At 49.8% G+C, this 14345-nt stretch overlaps 1 protein-coding gene across 1 annotated transcript in view; it reads right to left on the bottom strand.

Moving 5' to 3' along the window:
- Positions 1-11611: 11611 nt before the first annotated feature.
- Positions 11612-14345, bottom strand: part of Susd5 (sushi domain containing 5) — a 39040-nt gene continuing 36306 nt past the window's right edge. The window contains exon 5 of the mRNA XM_052189265.1: positions 11612-13813. Coding sequence (XP_052045225.1) covers positions 12519-13813 — 1295 coding nt within the window. The 3' untranslated portion in view covers positions 11612-12518. The remainder of the gene's footprint in view (positions 13814-14345) is intronic.

Consider the following 14345-nt stretch of genomic DNA (forward strand, 5'->3'; position numbering starts at 1 on the left):
AACAGGGCGTGTGTGTAGAATATAAGAGGAGAGGGCGCTTTTTGTTGTTTTGTTTTGTTTTGTTTTGTTTTGTTTTGTTTTCAAGACAGGGTTTCTCTGTATAGCTCTGGCTGTCCTGGAACTAACTCTGTAGACCAGGCTGGCCTCGAACTCAGAAATTCACCTGCTTCTGCCTCCCAAGTGCTGGGATCAAAGGCGTGCGCCACCACCGGCCGGGCTAGGAGAGGGCTCAAAGATGGTGGCAAAGATGGCCTGAAGGTTGGGAAGGATGACACTCTCATTCACCCACATCGGTGAGAGGCCATAACTGTCAACGTAACAGGATTTAGAGTGGTCCAGGAGACAAACCTAGGCATGCCTGGGAGGAAGGGAGGGAGGGTAAACTGAGGTAGAAAGACCCACCCAACTGTGCTTGGCCCTAAGGCTTTGGAGCCTTAGACTGAATGAAAGTGAGCTGGGCACCAGCCTCACCTCTCTGCTCCTGAGGTAACACTGTGACCAGCTGTGTGGGCCGAAAAGGCAGCCTGGTTTCTGATGGAGCATAGGCTTGAAACCCCGGTGACCCTACAGAGATGGTAGGCGTTCTGCCACTCTCTTAGACGTTAGGTTCCTGACACGACAGGAGGCCGAAGCCCTCTATAGATTGTGGCCACACCTCAAGCCCCTCCACAGGTAGAGGATGTGACCACAGGTCACATAGCCTCAAGATAGATCTCCATCTTAATGAGGCACCTAGAGGCTTGGAGGCTCAGCCAATAAACTTCCCTTCCCAGACACTCCGCCCTGCAAAAGGTATTTAACCTCAGGCCTGCCCTGAGAACTGGTGTATGGTTTTATTCATCCACTTGCGCCATGACAATAAATGTCTTAAAACCATGGTCTGCCTCTTTTCATCAGGATCTTGGGGAGCAATGGAGCAGGTCTTCTAAAGAGCTCGGTGGTCTAATCTCTTGCAGAAGGCCTCCCAGCGCTCGCAGCCGTGGCCTTCCACCAAGCCAGGCCAGCCACCGGCCAGCAAGCCAAGGTCTCTCTGCTCCCCACGGGACCAGTCGGAGCTCCCATCTTTTCCCCTGGGCTAGATCCAGCCGGTAGGGCCCCCCCCCCTACTCCATTCTCAGCTCTTCTGAGGCTCCCAGTGGCTCCTGGGTGCCCAAGAGCCTGAGACCCAGACGCCCGGTCTCCCTGCAACACCCCCACCCCCACCCCCAGCCAGCTCCGGCTGTCCCTGGGCACAAGTGCAGTCAAAACCTCCTGCATCCCACACCCCGCCTCCCGAGCAGCCCAAGCTCTGAGCGTGCTGCTACCTCACACTTCAGTCACCCCGACTTCTTCCCACAGCGGAATGTAAACCGTACCCTGAAATAAACCCTTCTTCCCCTAAACTGCTTCTTGTCAGTATTTGGCCACAGTGACAGGGAAGTGACTTATGGCACCAGTGGGCAAGGAAGGCATCTGGCGCAGGTCTGGTGGCCTGAGGTTGGTCCGAGAAGCCCAGGCTGCAGATAAAATTGGAGTCGTCAGAGGGCGGAGCCCGAGGCGGGGATCCTGAGTGTGCAAGGGTTTTCTTTTTCACCCACGAGGCTGTGAGTGGGCGCATGCGTACCACGGCAAGCATGTGAGGGTCAAAGGACAGCCTTGGGTGCGGCCCTCAACGGCCAGCTTGTTCACTGCGATGTACTCCAGGCTCGCCCAGGAGGCCGCCCAAGACAGAACCCAGGGCTCACTAGGAAATGGGGAAAGCCTCAAGGAGCTAGCCCGGGGGTGGGGATGGCACCGAGGGCCACAGGGGTGTGGGGTCCTAGATCCTGAGCCTTCTTTAACTTGTAACTACTCGTTTAGATGGCACCCTGTGTGGGTGGAAGCGGGCCCAGCGTTTGGGAGTTGATGTCCCATTATGGCCTGGACACAAAAAGTCTTTGTATTATGGGGATTAACGGAGGACGGGGAAACCCAGGCGTGTGTGGGCGTGGCAGCTCCGGTGGTAAAATGCTTGCCTTGCTGGGGAGTCTGAGTCCCAGCGCCCGGAACCCACCTTAAAATAACAGCAGCTGGCAAGGCGGCTCAGTGGGTAAAGGTGGCTGCCGCTAAGCCTGCCGACCTGAGTTCAGTTCCCCAGACACGCATGGTGTAGATGGTTCCAACCGACTGCTGCAGGCCGTCTTCTGCCCCTCAGCTGCTCCTTCCCGCAGCCCCTCAGAAAAAGGCTGGACAGCGGCAACCAGTGGGCTGAAAACAGTGAGAAACCCTGTCTCAAACAACAGGACCTGAGGAATGACGCTTGTCCTTTGATAACGTACACACGCATGGTGCACACGCACATGCACACGCTTTTCCAGGCTTCTTTCTTAATGCCCCAGTGTTGCAGGAAATATTAAAAATCAACCCACCAACTCTCCGCGGGGTCTGACCAGGCTCCTGCGCCCGGCCAACTCTCCAGCCCCCCCACGCTGGGCCATCTCTCCAGGGGGGGGCGCGGAGAGCAAGTTCCTCTCGATTCCATTCAATGCCCCACACCCCCCACGAACCCGCTCAACACCTAATTGCTCGGTAGAATCAAGACTCTTAATGCTTAATTAACCAATCGGGTTTATGTATCAATAATATCACAAGATTTACAAGGTGCCAATACAATAATTTCAGAGTCAGGTGATACTGATAAAAGCTTTATCCCAATATTTCTAACTTCGTGAAATCATAGCTACTTGTGGCTGTAAGACGCCACAAGCGGCCATCTCAGTTTCTCCCCCTCTCACTCTCTGCAACTCGTAGCTCCGCCTCCCTTTTACCCCGTCCAATCACAGGCCTCCTCCGTGCTAATATAATTGGACAGGGAAAATCCTGCCACACCCCAGGACACCTTTTCAACCACTGGGCACTCAAGAACGTCCTGTTTCTCCCGCGCCATAGGGTGTCCTCATTCCAGGCCCCTAAAAACTTGCCTTTCACCTTTGCGTGAGAGCCCACGGTGCTCTTTCACCCAGGGTATTATAACAACCCAGGCGCCTGCCCCTTCCCTCTTAGGCTGAGCAGTTTGCAGCCCCAGGGGTCTATTTGGGAAAGGGGGAGGTGTCACTCTGGGTCACAGGGGTCATCATCAGTAGTCTTGCAATTAAGTCCCTTCCTCTCAGTGGCCAGTGCCTTCCAGGTAGAGCATTTTCCCATGAGTGCTAGTTAGTATACCTGCCAACCTGACACGTTAGGATCACCTGGAAAGGCGTCTCAACTGAATAATTGTCTTGACTGAGTTTGCTGTGGAGGATTGTCTTTTGTGGTTGTTGTTTTATGTGTATGGATGTTTTGCCTCCGTGTATGTCTGTGTGCAGTGTGTATATGTGGTACCAGAGGAAGACAGACAATCCCCTGGAACTGGAATCACCACATGGGTGCTGGGACTAGGACTTGAGTCCTTGGGAAAAGCAGCCAGTGCTCTTGACTGCTGAGTCATCTTTCCAGTCCTGGAGTCTTGATTATTTTAATTGATGTGGTTGGGTTCAATCCACTATGGGTGGAGCCATTTCCCGGGCAGGTGGTTCTGGGCTGTATAAAAGCTAATCAAGCCTGAACCCGTGAGTAAACCGGAAAAGCGGTTCTCCTCAGTGATGCCTGTCTTCGGGGTTTTTTGCTTGAGTTCCTGCCCTGGCTTGCATCGGTGATGGACTGTAACCTCTAAGTTGCAATAACCTTTTTCTCCGTTAAGTTTCTCTCAACCCAAGTGTTTTGCCACAGCAACAGAAGGAAATGAGAACAGCCCAGAAGGATAAATCCCCCTTCCTTGCCTTGCCCCACTCACTGTTCTACCAGAGAAACTTCATTGGGAGAACTGGGGATGAGAGTCGCCGGGCAGGAAGGAGGCAGGCCTGGGGCGTGACCGTGCTCAGACTAGAAGCTGCCCCAGAATTCAGAGAACCTGGTGTCTGCTAAGTTTGCCTCAAGGCTGTAGTGACATCAATGGGTGCTCACACATCTCTGTGACCCCTAAAGTGGCCACCTGGCCCTTGTTCTTGGACTTAGGGTGAATGGTGTTCTTGGACATTAGTATTCTTGGACAATAGTGTTCTTGGACATTAGTGTTCTTGGACATTTGTAAATAATATGGTTACGGCTTAAGTCGGGGCCCTTAGAAATTGGTTACCCAATTCATCAGTGTGTTCGAGGCTAACAGTGCTGCGGCTTGAAGTGCTACGGTTTGTTTAGTTGTGGGCAGGACATTGTTCCGTAGCTCTGGCTGGCCTGGGAAGTTGCTACGTAGTCTTCTCGCCTTAGCTTTCTGAATGCTGGGGTGATAGGCATGTGCAACCAGATCCAGTGAAATTATTTTATTCCAAAGGAAACCAAATTCTTCTCTTAAGTTTCTTTGTATCTACCATGCAATCGCTCAGTGGCTTCAGACAACGCCTTTCCCCCTCTGATTCTTGGAAGAACCTCGAAGGTCTTTGCATTCGATATGGTCAGCAACAGCTTGGTCTATCCTTTTTGGAAAAAAAAAGTTTTCTTGTAAAGCATGCAGTGTAAGTATATGGGGGTTTCCAAGTCTGCGCTGAGATGGTTCATTTATCCTCTGTCCCCCCAGCATGGAGCAATGGCTATCTGTGAGTGACCCCATCACAGCGGGGCAATCTGACCAACTCTGGGAAATTCCATAAGTGTGACTGTCACACCCTACGGGCTATCTGTCACCACTCTGACTCAACCAATAATCTCTTTTTATGTTTTGAGATTTTGATGTTTGGAGCCTTGGTTTTATAGTCCAGGCTGGTCTTGAACTCAAGATAATCCTCCTGTTTTCAGTCTCCTAAGTGCTGGAATGATGGGTGTGAACCCCATACCAGCCTTAGACTGGACTTCCAGAAAGGAGAAATGCCAAGGAAAAGTTAGTGCACACATATGCATGTAAGGTTGACCAACAGCCTACCAGATTCAAGACGACTTCTTGTTTTGAGACAGGGTCTCACTATGTAGCCCTGCCTAGTTTAGAACTTGCTATGTAGACCAGGCTGGCCTCAAAGCCACACAGACCCCGTGCCTTTGCCTGCTGAGTGCAGGGATTAAAGGGGTGAGTCAACACGCAGGTGCTTTCTCTTCTCCTCTTTTTCTTTCAAGCTGAGAATGACCTTGAACTCCTGGTTCTCCTGCCTTTAATCATTCCAGTGCTGAGATTACAGGTGTAAGCCATCATCCTTGAAGTAATAGGAACTTTGGGATGCACAGCAGGCAAGGGGTGTGTGTGTGTGTGTGTGTGTGTGTGTGTGTGTGTGTGCAGTATTGGGGACTAAACCTAGGGCCTTGGACATGCTAGGCAAACACTCAGCTAGTAAGCTATGTCCCCAGCCCCGAGCACTAGGTTCAGTGCCTGAGTACCTTTCTGAGTTCAAGGCATTCTGATGGCCACTAACTGGGCCTCCACTCACCCCAGGGATCCAGGAGAGCTGCTGGGAACATTCCCCACAAAGGCTGCCCTAGGAGGGAAACATGTGCTCTTAGGAGCCCTTATTAAGGGAATGTTAAGCACAAAAATTTTATTGAATGCAACCCAGTGGCAAACAGAAAAAGATCTGTTAGATTGTCAGTGGGCAAGGGTTTATTATAGCCACTGGGGGAATGAACGATGGCCAGTTTCTGCCAACTTTTATGGAAATAACTTTTTTTTTTTAAGTTTTAAATGTGAGCTGCAAACCAAAGATACTTTGGGTTTTTTTTTTTAAATCAATACTTAAACTGTGGGGAGAAGATGGATTGGTGCCAGAGAAAACATTCTCACTTAATAGTTTTTGAACACGGGATGGCAGCGCAGTTGGTAGCGAGGCTGTGAGCAGAAACCACAACTAATCGTTCATCGCAGCTGTCTGAACTCTTGATCATGTGCCATCCCCCAAACAGCGACTTCTTTTTTCTGGTGACTCCAGACTTGAATGACCTAGTGTGGGGAGCAGAAACTATGTACACGGGGATGGGGTGGGGCGGGGTGGGGTGGGGAGAACCTTACGTGAGCCCCAGTCAGAAGGTTTATGTATTGCCCTTCCTGTTGGCAGCCGGGACAGCACCAGCCCCGGTCTGCCTTGCCTTGGTAGCGTGTTCCCGCAAGAACAGACACCAGGGTAGCTCAGGTTTGCATGGGCTGACCCACTCCGACCCAGCCAGGCAGCAATGCTGTGTGAGGGCTTTTGTGTGTGTGTGTGTGTGTGTGTGTGTGTGTGTGTGTGTGTACTTTTGAAAAATCTCTCTTGGTAACACATCAGCAGCTCTCTCTTAGTACCTCAGAGCATCTGGCACAGATTCCTGGCTTGGGTCACTGGTGGTGTTGGTTCAGTACCTTCTTGGAGCCGGTATGCAAGATATCAGTGCCCCAGTTTCAAAGTAAAGGTACCCATAAGCTGTGGTGATGCATGCCCGTAAGCAGGAGCAAGGGGGGTCGAGGCCGACTCGGGGTTCTTGGCCAGCCTGGGCTAAATAGCAGGATTGTATCTTGGAAGCAAAAGGGACAGAGGGAGGGCTGGAAGCGCTTCAGTTGGCACGGCGCTTGGCATGCAAACACAGGCACCTGAGTTCCATGCCAGGGCGTGTAAGAAGCAAACAGATGTAGTAGCGTGTGGTTAGACTCCCAGCACCGGGGAGGTGGGAACAGGCACGTCTGTGGGAATCATTGGCGGCCTTCCTCCCTAGGTCCCAGAGAAGGATGCTGTCTCAACAAACCACAACTCCTGAGGGATGACATGTAAGGTTGACCTCTACCTGCACACGTATGTACACACGGAGGAAAGGCATTAGGAAACGTGGCCGGTAAATGCAAAATAGAGTTTTGTTTCCCACAGTGAGGGTGTGCAGCAGCCGAAAATGTTATTTCTGGCCCTGCCTACCCCTGAGTTAGGGTGGTATGTTCAGTCTCTGTCTTGGAGGAAATTAGTACTTGGAAAATAGTTGGGGAAAAAAAGCTTTTTTTTTTAAAAAGGTAGTCTAAGTGTTTTATTTTGGTTATTTCCCACTGTTTCTCCTCCATCCACTGGGCTCAGGGATTGTAGCCACACCCAGTCATCCCAGGACACTCTGCTCTCTCAAGTCCTGAGATTTCTGACATTCATTTTCTAAGGCAGAATCCTCGTAGCAAGACCCCTAGATCTCCCAAAGCTGACTTGGCTTCTGGACTCCTGGGCTGGCTAGGGCTAGGGGAGGCCTGGGGGAGACTTTTAGAGGAGATCCGGGGTCCCAGAAGGAAAAACATTTGCAATATATTTCAAAGAAGGACTCAGAACATTTTTGGATATGAGTTCTGCTGGCAGCTGCTGCATGCATGTCACTAAAATGCAGGGGAGGGGACAGGAATGAAAAGGAGTGAGCAGAAAGAAACGGGAGCTAGCCAGTTGTGAAACAAGGGGCATTGGCAAGGTGGTAGGTGGCAGTGGTAGTGCCAGCACACTAGGAGGCCAGAGCAGGAGGGCTGTAGTCTGAGCTAGCCTTGGATTATGTGGCAAGTTAGCCGGACCAAAGGAGGGGAAAACCCAACTAAAAAAAAAACCAAAAACAGTTATAAGGAAGTCTACGAGGAATTCTAAGCCCTTCCCTGCATCCGCTAGGGCGATGGTGGTTCTGTGCACAGTGTGTGCATGTTCTGTGCACAGTGTGTGCATGTTCTGTGCACAGTGTGTGCATGTTCTGTGCAGTCGGGGCCGTCCAGGCAGCCAGAGAACGAAGCCAAATTGAAAATGGCATGTACTTTAAAAGATGGGTTGTTGAATCCAGTTTGTACCTGTTTTACTGGTAAATTTTTGGGTCTGCACTCACGGACTCTTGGCCTCTCTCCTTTTGTTGTGCCCTTACCTATTTTGGTGTCACCGTAATACTGGTGTCTAGAGTGAGATTGGCAATGTTCTTTCAATTTCTATCTCATGCAGCAGTTTGAGGAGCATTCAGCTAGCCAATTTATTTGTTTGTTTGTTTAGTTTATTTAGCTTGTTTATTTTTTGAGACAGGGTTTCTCTGTGTAGCCCTGGCTGTCCTGGAACTTTCTTTGTAGAGCTCACTCTGTAGACCAGGTTGGCTTTGAACTCAGAAATCCACCTGCCTCTGCCTCCCAGAGTGCTGGGATTACAGGTGTGTACCACCACTGCCTAGCTCATTTATTTATTTGGGATTTATTTTATTTTGAAAAAAATTTTTATTTACTCTTATTTGTGTGTGTGAGTGTGGGGTGTGTGAGGAGGCCACAGAGGGTCTTGGGTTCCTTGGGGGTGGAGTTCCAGGAGGTCATGAGAGGCCAGCAAACTGGCAAGCAAACTCCTGTCCTCTGCAGGAGCAGTGAGTGCTTTTAACAGCTAAGCATTTCTTTAGTTTCCTCTTTGATTTTTTTTAATTATTTAAAAAGAATTGTATTATTTTTATATGTCTATGTGTTCTGCCTGTATGTATATCTGTACATGCCATAATATGGTGTCAGATGCCCTAGAGTTGGACTTTCAGAAGGTTGGGAGCTGCCTTGCATGCTGGGAACTGAACCTGTACCCACTGAAAGGGTGGCTAGAGCTCGTAACCACTAAGATATCTCTGCAGCCGTGATTAAAAAGGAGTTTTCTTTACGTTTATTTCTTTACGTGCAGTCTGTGAGCCACCTGCATGCCGCCTGCTGCTCATGGAGGTCAGAAGAGGCTGTAGGATCCTTTTGAACTGAGTTACAGACCGCTGTAAGTTGCCTTGTCCTACAGGGAATCAAACCTAACTCTCTAAGAACAAGTCTTCCTAACCACTTTGGGCCGGCTCTCCAGCCCCCAGCCCTGATTTTTAAATAGAATCATTTGTAGCTGTAAACATTCTTCTTTGCTGTAACTATATGTATCCAGTTTCTGTCTCCCTTTCTTCAGTGACCTATTAATCATTCAAGCCTGCTGTTCAATTCCTATATTTATTTATTTATTATATGTGAGTACACTGTAGCTGTCTTCAGACACTCCCGAAGAGGGCTTCAGATCTCATTATGGATGGTTGTGAGCCACCAAGTGATTGCTGGGAATTGAACTCAGGAGCTTTGGAAGAATAGTCAGTGGTCTTAACCGCTGAGCCATCTCTTCAGCCCTGTTTTTTTTTTTTTTTTTGTTTGTTTGTTCTTTTTAGTTTTATTCCCCTATGGTTTGATAAGCCATAAGAAATGGGTATTATTATAACAGTCCTTGTATTTGGACTTACTTTGTGTCCTGGGAGTGTTTGAGTGTCAGGTAAAGTGCTACATCTGGAGCCCTGAAGCACGTGGGCATGCTCTCTCAGGAGGGGGGCTTGTGTGAGGGTAATAGGAAGGACTGGACAAGGGTATATTCTCAGTTTGACGGGGTGGCTGGATCTCACGGGAGTCCTGGAGCATGAGTTAGACAAGATTGTTCCCATTTTAGCGAGGGAGGCGGGCCTGTTTGATCTCCTTGGTACTAGCCCAGTGGGGGAGAAGGTGGGTCTCACTATCACCGAAGGTTCATTAGGTACTTTACTAGTGTTTTAGCAGCTGAGGGAACTTCACCTGTGTGGTGTCCCTGCCACACAGGGGGGTCTTAGAGTCACAGTCTCTTGGTGGCTGGAGGTGTCCGGGGTGTTACTAAAGGAGATGACATTGATGTTAATGGCTTGTTTAAGTACACCATCCCTCCCAGCTAGACCTCATCTGCCTGCCTGCCTGTCTGTCTGTCTGTCTGTCTGTCTTATCCCTATGGTGCTACAGAGAGAGCTAGTCAGGTCGTTGTCCCCAACTGCTCCAGGTCCTGGCTGGACCATGGCCACATCTTCCTCCAGGGCTGGGCTTCCCTTGCAGGGTCCTTCCAGTGGCCGCTGCTGTCACCGGGCACCCTGCCAGCTCCCCACCAACCTTGGTCCTTTTGTCAGCCCACACATCTGCAGAGCTGTGTCTAGCCCTCCTTAATTATTCCTTTGAGAGTCTAACTGTCAAGAGGAGGGGGTCCCTGGGTGTGGTTTCAGACCTGACCAGGCACACTCGTGACGAGGGCACCGTGCTCTGTGCAGGTTCTGGCTCAGCAGAGCTGAAGGAGGCCCAGATTCTATACTTCTAGCACGTTCTCCAAATTCCTTTATGATTGGCATGAGGAAGATGTGGTGGGGGGGAACTCTGTATCCGCTCCCTTACCCCAAATCCTGCAGCAGGAGGTAAGGAAGCTGGTCAGGGTCAGAGAGAACCACAGTGTACACAGCAAGCACTAAGACATTGTTTCAAGATTACTAGTGGGCTGGTGAGATGGCTCAGTGGTTAAGAGCACTGACTGATCTTCCGAAGGTTCTGAGTTCAAATCCCAGCAACCACATGGTGGCTCACAACCATCTGTAATGAGATCTGACACCCTCTTCTGGTGTGTCTGAGGACAGCTAGGGTGTACTTACATATAAAAATAAATAAATCTTTAAAAAAAGATTACTAGTGAATACTTAAAAAACACTCATGGTGGGGCAGAAGAGGTGGCTCAGTGGGTGAGGTGCTTACTGTGAGACCTGGGGTTGATCCCCAGAACCCAGATCAGGCCAGACCCAGGAGTGGACATCTGTAATCTGAGTGCTCCTACAGAGAGATGTGTCAGAGGCAGGAGAGCTAGCCTGTTGTATTAGGGCATGAACGATGTCAAATGATGTGAAAGGTGAGGGTCAATGCCTGAGATTGCCCTTTGACCCTCACACACAGTCGCAGATGCACACATAGCGCATGTGTGCACACACAAGGTAGAAATTCAATACATTTATCAAGTGTTGGGGGAAATAACTTTATTTTAGATATATCAGAAGCTTTGCATTAGTGAAACCCCTCCCCTTCCACTTTCATAAACATCACCATTCTCAGAGCTTTTGCAGTGACAGCTTAGGTCCCTGCTGAGCCGGCGACCCATGCCCTTCCGACGAGCAGACTCATGTTCTCTCTTATTAATGAAGATGACTGCAAATTGGTAAAATGCATGAGCTAGTGCGCTGCGCCGACTTTACAGTCTGTGTCTACAGAAGGATGCATTGACATGTGTTAATAACTTATAAACTTATTAAGACATTTGTATTAATACCATCTACTTACATGTTGGTATAAATTCAGTGTTCCGGGTTTCATTAGTTACTTACACCAGCCCCGTGTGGAGACAAAGGTTATTTTACATAACTAGTCATAAAAATAGAAAAGCCATCTCACAAGAGATTCGAGTCTGATTTGAGAATGTACAGTCTCTGGGTTTACTCCGTCGAGTTCTTCTTTGGCTACATCTAGAAAGTGTCCTCTTCTGTGTCTCTGTTCCCTCTGAAGCAGATGTATCCTCACTGGTCCCTTGGCCTTCGTATGACCCAGTTATGGTCTGCAGGATGCAGTATTGTGTTACACTGTTCTGTAGCTGTTGAACCTGTGGCTTTCCAAAGCGTCAATCAAGCAGGTGACAGCACAGGAAATACACCGTGAGATTTTCTTCCTTCGGTGAAAGACCATCACCAACTTTCTTGTTTTAGGGTTAGGGTTACACCACACCCAGAGATTGAAGCCAGGACTGATACCTGCTAGACTGTCCACCTGCGTTTCAGCTGTAAAACTACCACCAACAAAAACATGGATCGGGGTTTCTGGTGCCATACAAAACCAGACACTCCCGTGGTGCCTCAGAAGAAAAAAAAAAGTACAGCCTCTGTCGTCGTTTTCACACCTTCAAGAATGTAATTCAGATAGAAAACCCTGGTGTGTTTCCTTCTGAGCTGACACCCTGGTGACAGCCAGAGGTGACACTTTACATGTTTCTGTGAGATGCTGAGGCCAGGTGAGACAGGGCACAGGTGGTCCTCACCTCCCTGGCTCTGGGCCTTCCTGGATTCCAAGATCACCACAGATGACAGAAGCCAACAGTTCTTAACATCAATGCACATCAGAACTACCCGAAGAGCTGGTCCAGACGCATCTTCAACAACTCCCCAGGAGATGTGCCCCTGGTAGGAGGAATGTCTTTCTGTTGAGACACCACTCAGTGGTCGCCAATAAGCAATGGCTGGAATGGATCAGGCCAGGGCCAACCATGTTCATTTTTAATCATTCTCCACCAAGCAGTACCCATATTTGACAAAGCAGTCTTTGGACTTCTTCAAACATTTCCCTGCTTCCAAATCATTCCTTCTTCCTGGAGTCCAGAGAAACGGTTAGCCCTGAGAGAAGAAACCAAGAACTGGGTTGCGCTGTCAGCCCTGGAGCGTAGAGTTTGTGATTCCCTCTCTAAAGATGAAACAAAAGGTGATTTTAAAACGGCTATACCACAACCTTCTATTGGAATAGGGCCAAAGCAGAGGTCTGGGGTTCCAGCAATGAATTCTGAGGGCAGCTGGTTGAGGAGACCCTGACACGTGTGATGATGTCACCAACCCCTTTCTGCCCTTTAGGCACCCCCAGAGACACTTCTCAGCATACAGAAGAAAGACTTGAACTCTAGAGGGTGAAGCCCTTCCACCTCAGATCCGGAGAATTATCAGCGTGACCAGTCACAGTTAATCTTCCTCCAAGCAACTTTAAGAGCCGGTGCTGACAGAGGCTAGACCTTCTCCATCTCAATCTGCTGGTGGTAGTGTCTAGCCTGCCGCTGTCCAACATTCAGCTTGTATACAGAGCTTTTGTGCTGGCACCTGCGGTAGCCCCACACGGCTCCCACGACTGCCAGGAGCAACAGCAGACACAGGACGGTGATGATGGTGGCGATCACCGGGCCTTTCCTGAAGCTAGGACACTCATCCCCCACACACGGTGCCGAGGTTGGAGGACGCTTCTCCTCGCTCGCACCAGGCCCAGGGCCCTCCTGTCCCAAGAAGTCCTCAGACAGCAGGTATGGGAAGTTATCCTGAACCTCGGGAGCTGTGACCTCTGCTGGAGGCTGGGTGGCCTCTACATCAGTGGAAGGGATGCGTTTGTGTGTTGGCTGGAGGGTTGCTGTTACTGTCTCTTGGGAGGAGGTGGTCAGTTCATAGGGTAAGGTGGCCGTGGGTGACTGCTGTGTGGTGACTCTCCGAGGTATAGCTGATTGATAATTGGTTGAATCAACGTCCCTAGTATGGGAATTCTCAGTCTCAGATACATTGATGGCTCCTGGAACCAGAGCTTCTACATCGAGCATTTGAGATGGACCGATCGAACTGTGCATCAAGGAGTCGCTCGGTGTGACGGTGACATTCTCGTGCTCCTGAACTTTGCCAATAGGTTGATCGGGAGTCATGGGGACACCTTCGTTCGGACCCACAGACCCATCCCCCTTGTCCTCATCGTCCTCCTGCCCAGATTCTACCTTCCTCCAAGCCCCATCGGTCACAGGGTAGCCGTCTAACCAGGAATCATCGCTACTGCTCACCCCTGGGTCCTCCGCCTTTCTGTCATTCCTGTCCACAAATGGCTCCGAGGGGCTGTAGGTGGTGGCGTAGACCAGCCTGGTGTCAGACTCCTCTGGGGCCGGGTTCTCTTCACTGTGATTGTCTCCGGCAGCAAGTGGCTCTTTGGTCTCATCACCCTCATCCCGGTCCAGCTCTGGCTTGTGGAAAGTCTCAGCTGGAAACCAGAGGGAGTACTTCCGGTGTAGGCGGGACCTTGGCCAGTCTGTGCGGACTCCGCTCCCAGCGCCTGGCGAGCCTGTGGTTGGCACAAGGGCTTTTTCCTGGGCTGTATTTTCTTTAGAGACAGAAGTGAAGACCAGACGATCTTGTTTCGGTGTCTCGTCAGAGGCGTCTTCCTGAGCTTTTTCCTTTTCTCCCTCTGCCCGGGAGTCTTCCATGAGTTCCCTGAATGACACGGATCGGTCATCGGGGAAGTTTTCTTCATAGTCAATGTGAGCCTCGGCCTCATCTGAAGGGAAAGAGGAGACACTTCATTAGATCTAAAGACATGGAGTCAATGTGGAACACCTGAAGGGTGATCACGGAGACTGGAAGAGAATTAACAACTTCTTTAATTAACGACCTCTTTGTTGTCGCTTGGGAATCACCCCTGAAGAATGTATACTCTGATTTTATAACTAAAATAAGAGCTTACCATAGGCATTTTAAGTATTGAAATATGTAAAAACCAAGTATATTTCTATATACTAGAAAACAACTTTTTCCACCAACCAAGCAACATACATGAGCTGGTCCAAAGCCCCAACACATATACCGCAGAGGACTGCCTGGTTTCACTTCAGTGGGAAAAGACTCGCCTAACCCTTGAGAGACTTGAGGCCCCAGGAGTGGGGAGACCTGGGGCATGGGGCAGGGGAGACATCCTCTTGGAAATGGGGGTAGGATGGGATGAGGAACTGTGGGAAGGTGGATCAGGAGGAGGGTAATGACTGGACTGTAAAAGAAAAAAAGGTAATAGTAATTTAAAAAAAGAATAAAGG

The sequence above is a fragment of the Apodemus sylvaticus genome, chromosome 7 (assembly GCF_947179515.1).
Source record: "Apodemus sylvaticus chromosome 7, mApoSyl1.1, whole genome shotgun sequence".
Taxonomy (NCBI): Eukaryota; Metazoa; Chordata; class Mammalia; order Rodentia; family Muridae; genus Apodemus; species Apodemus sylvaticus.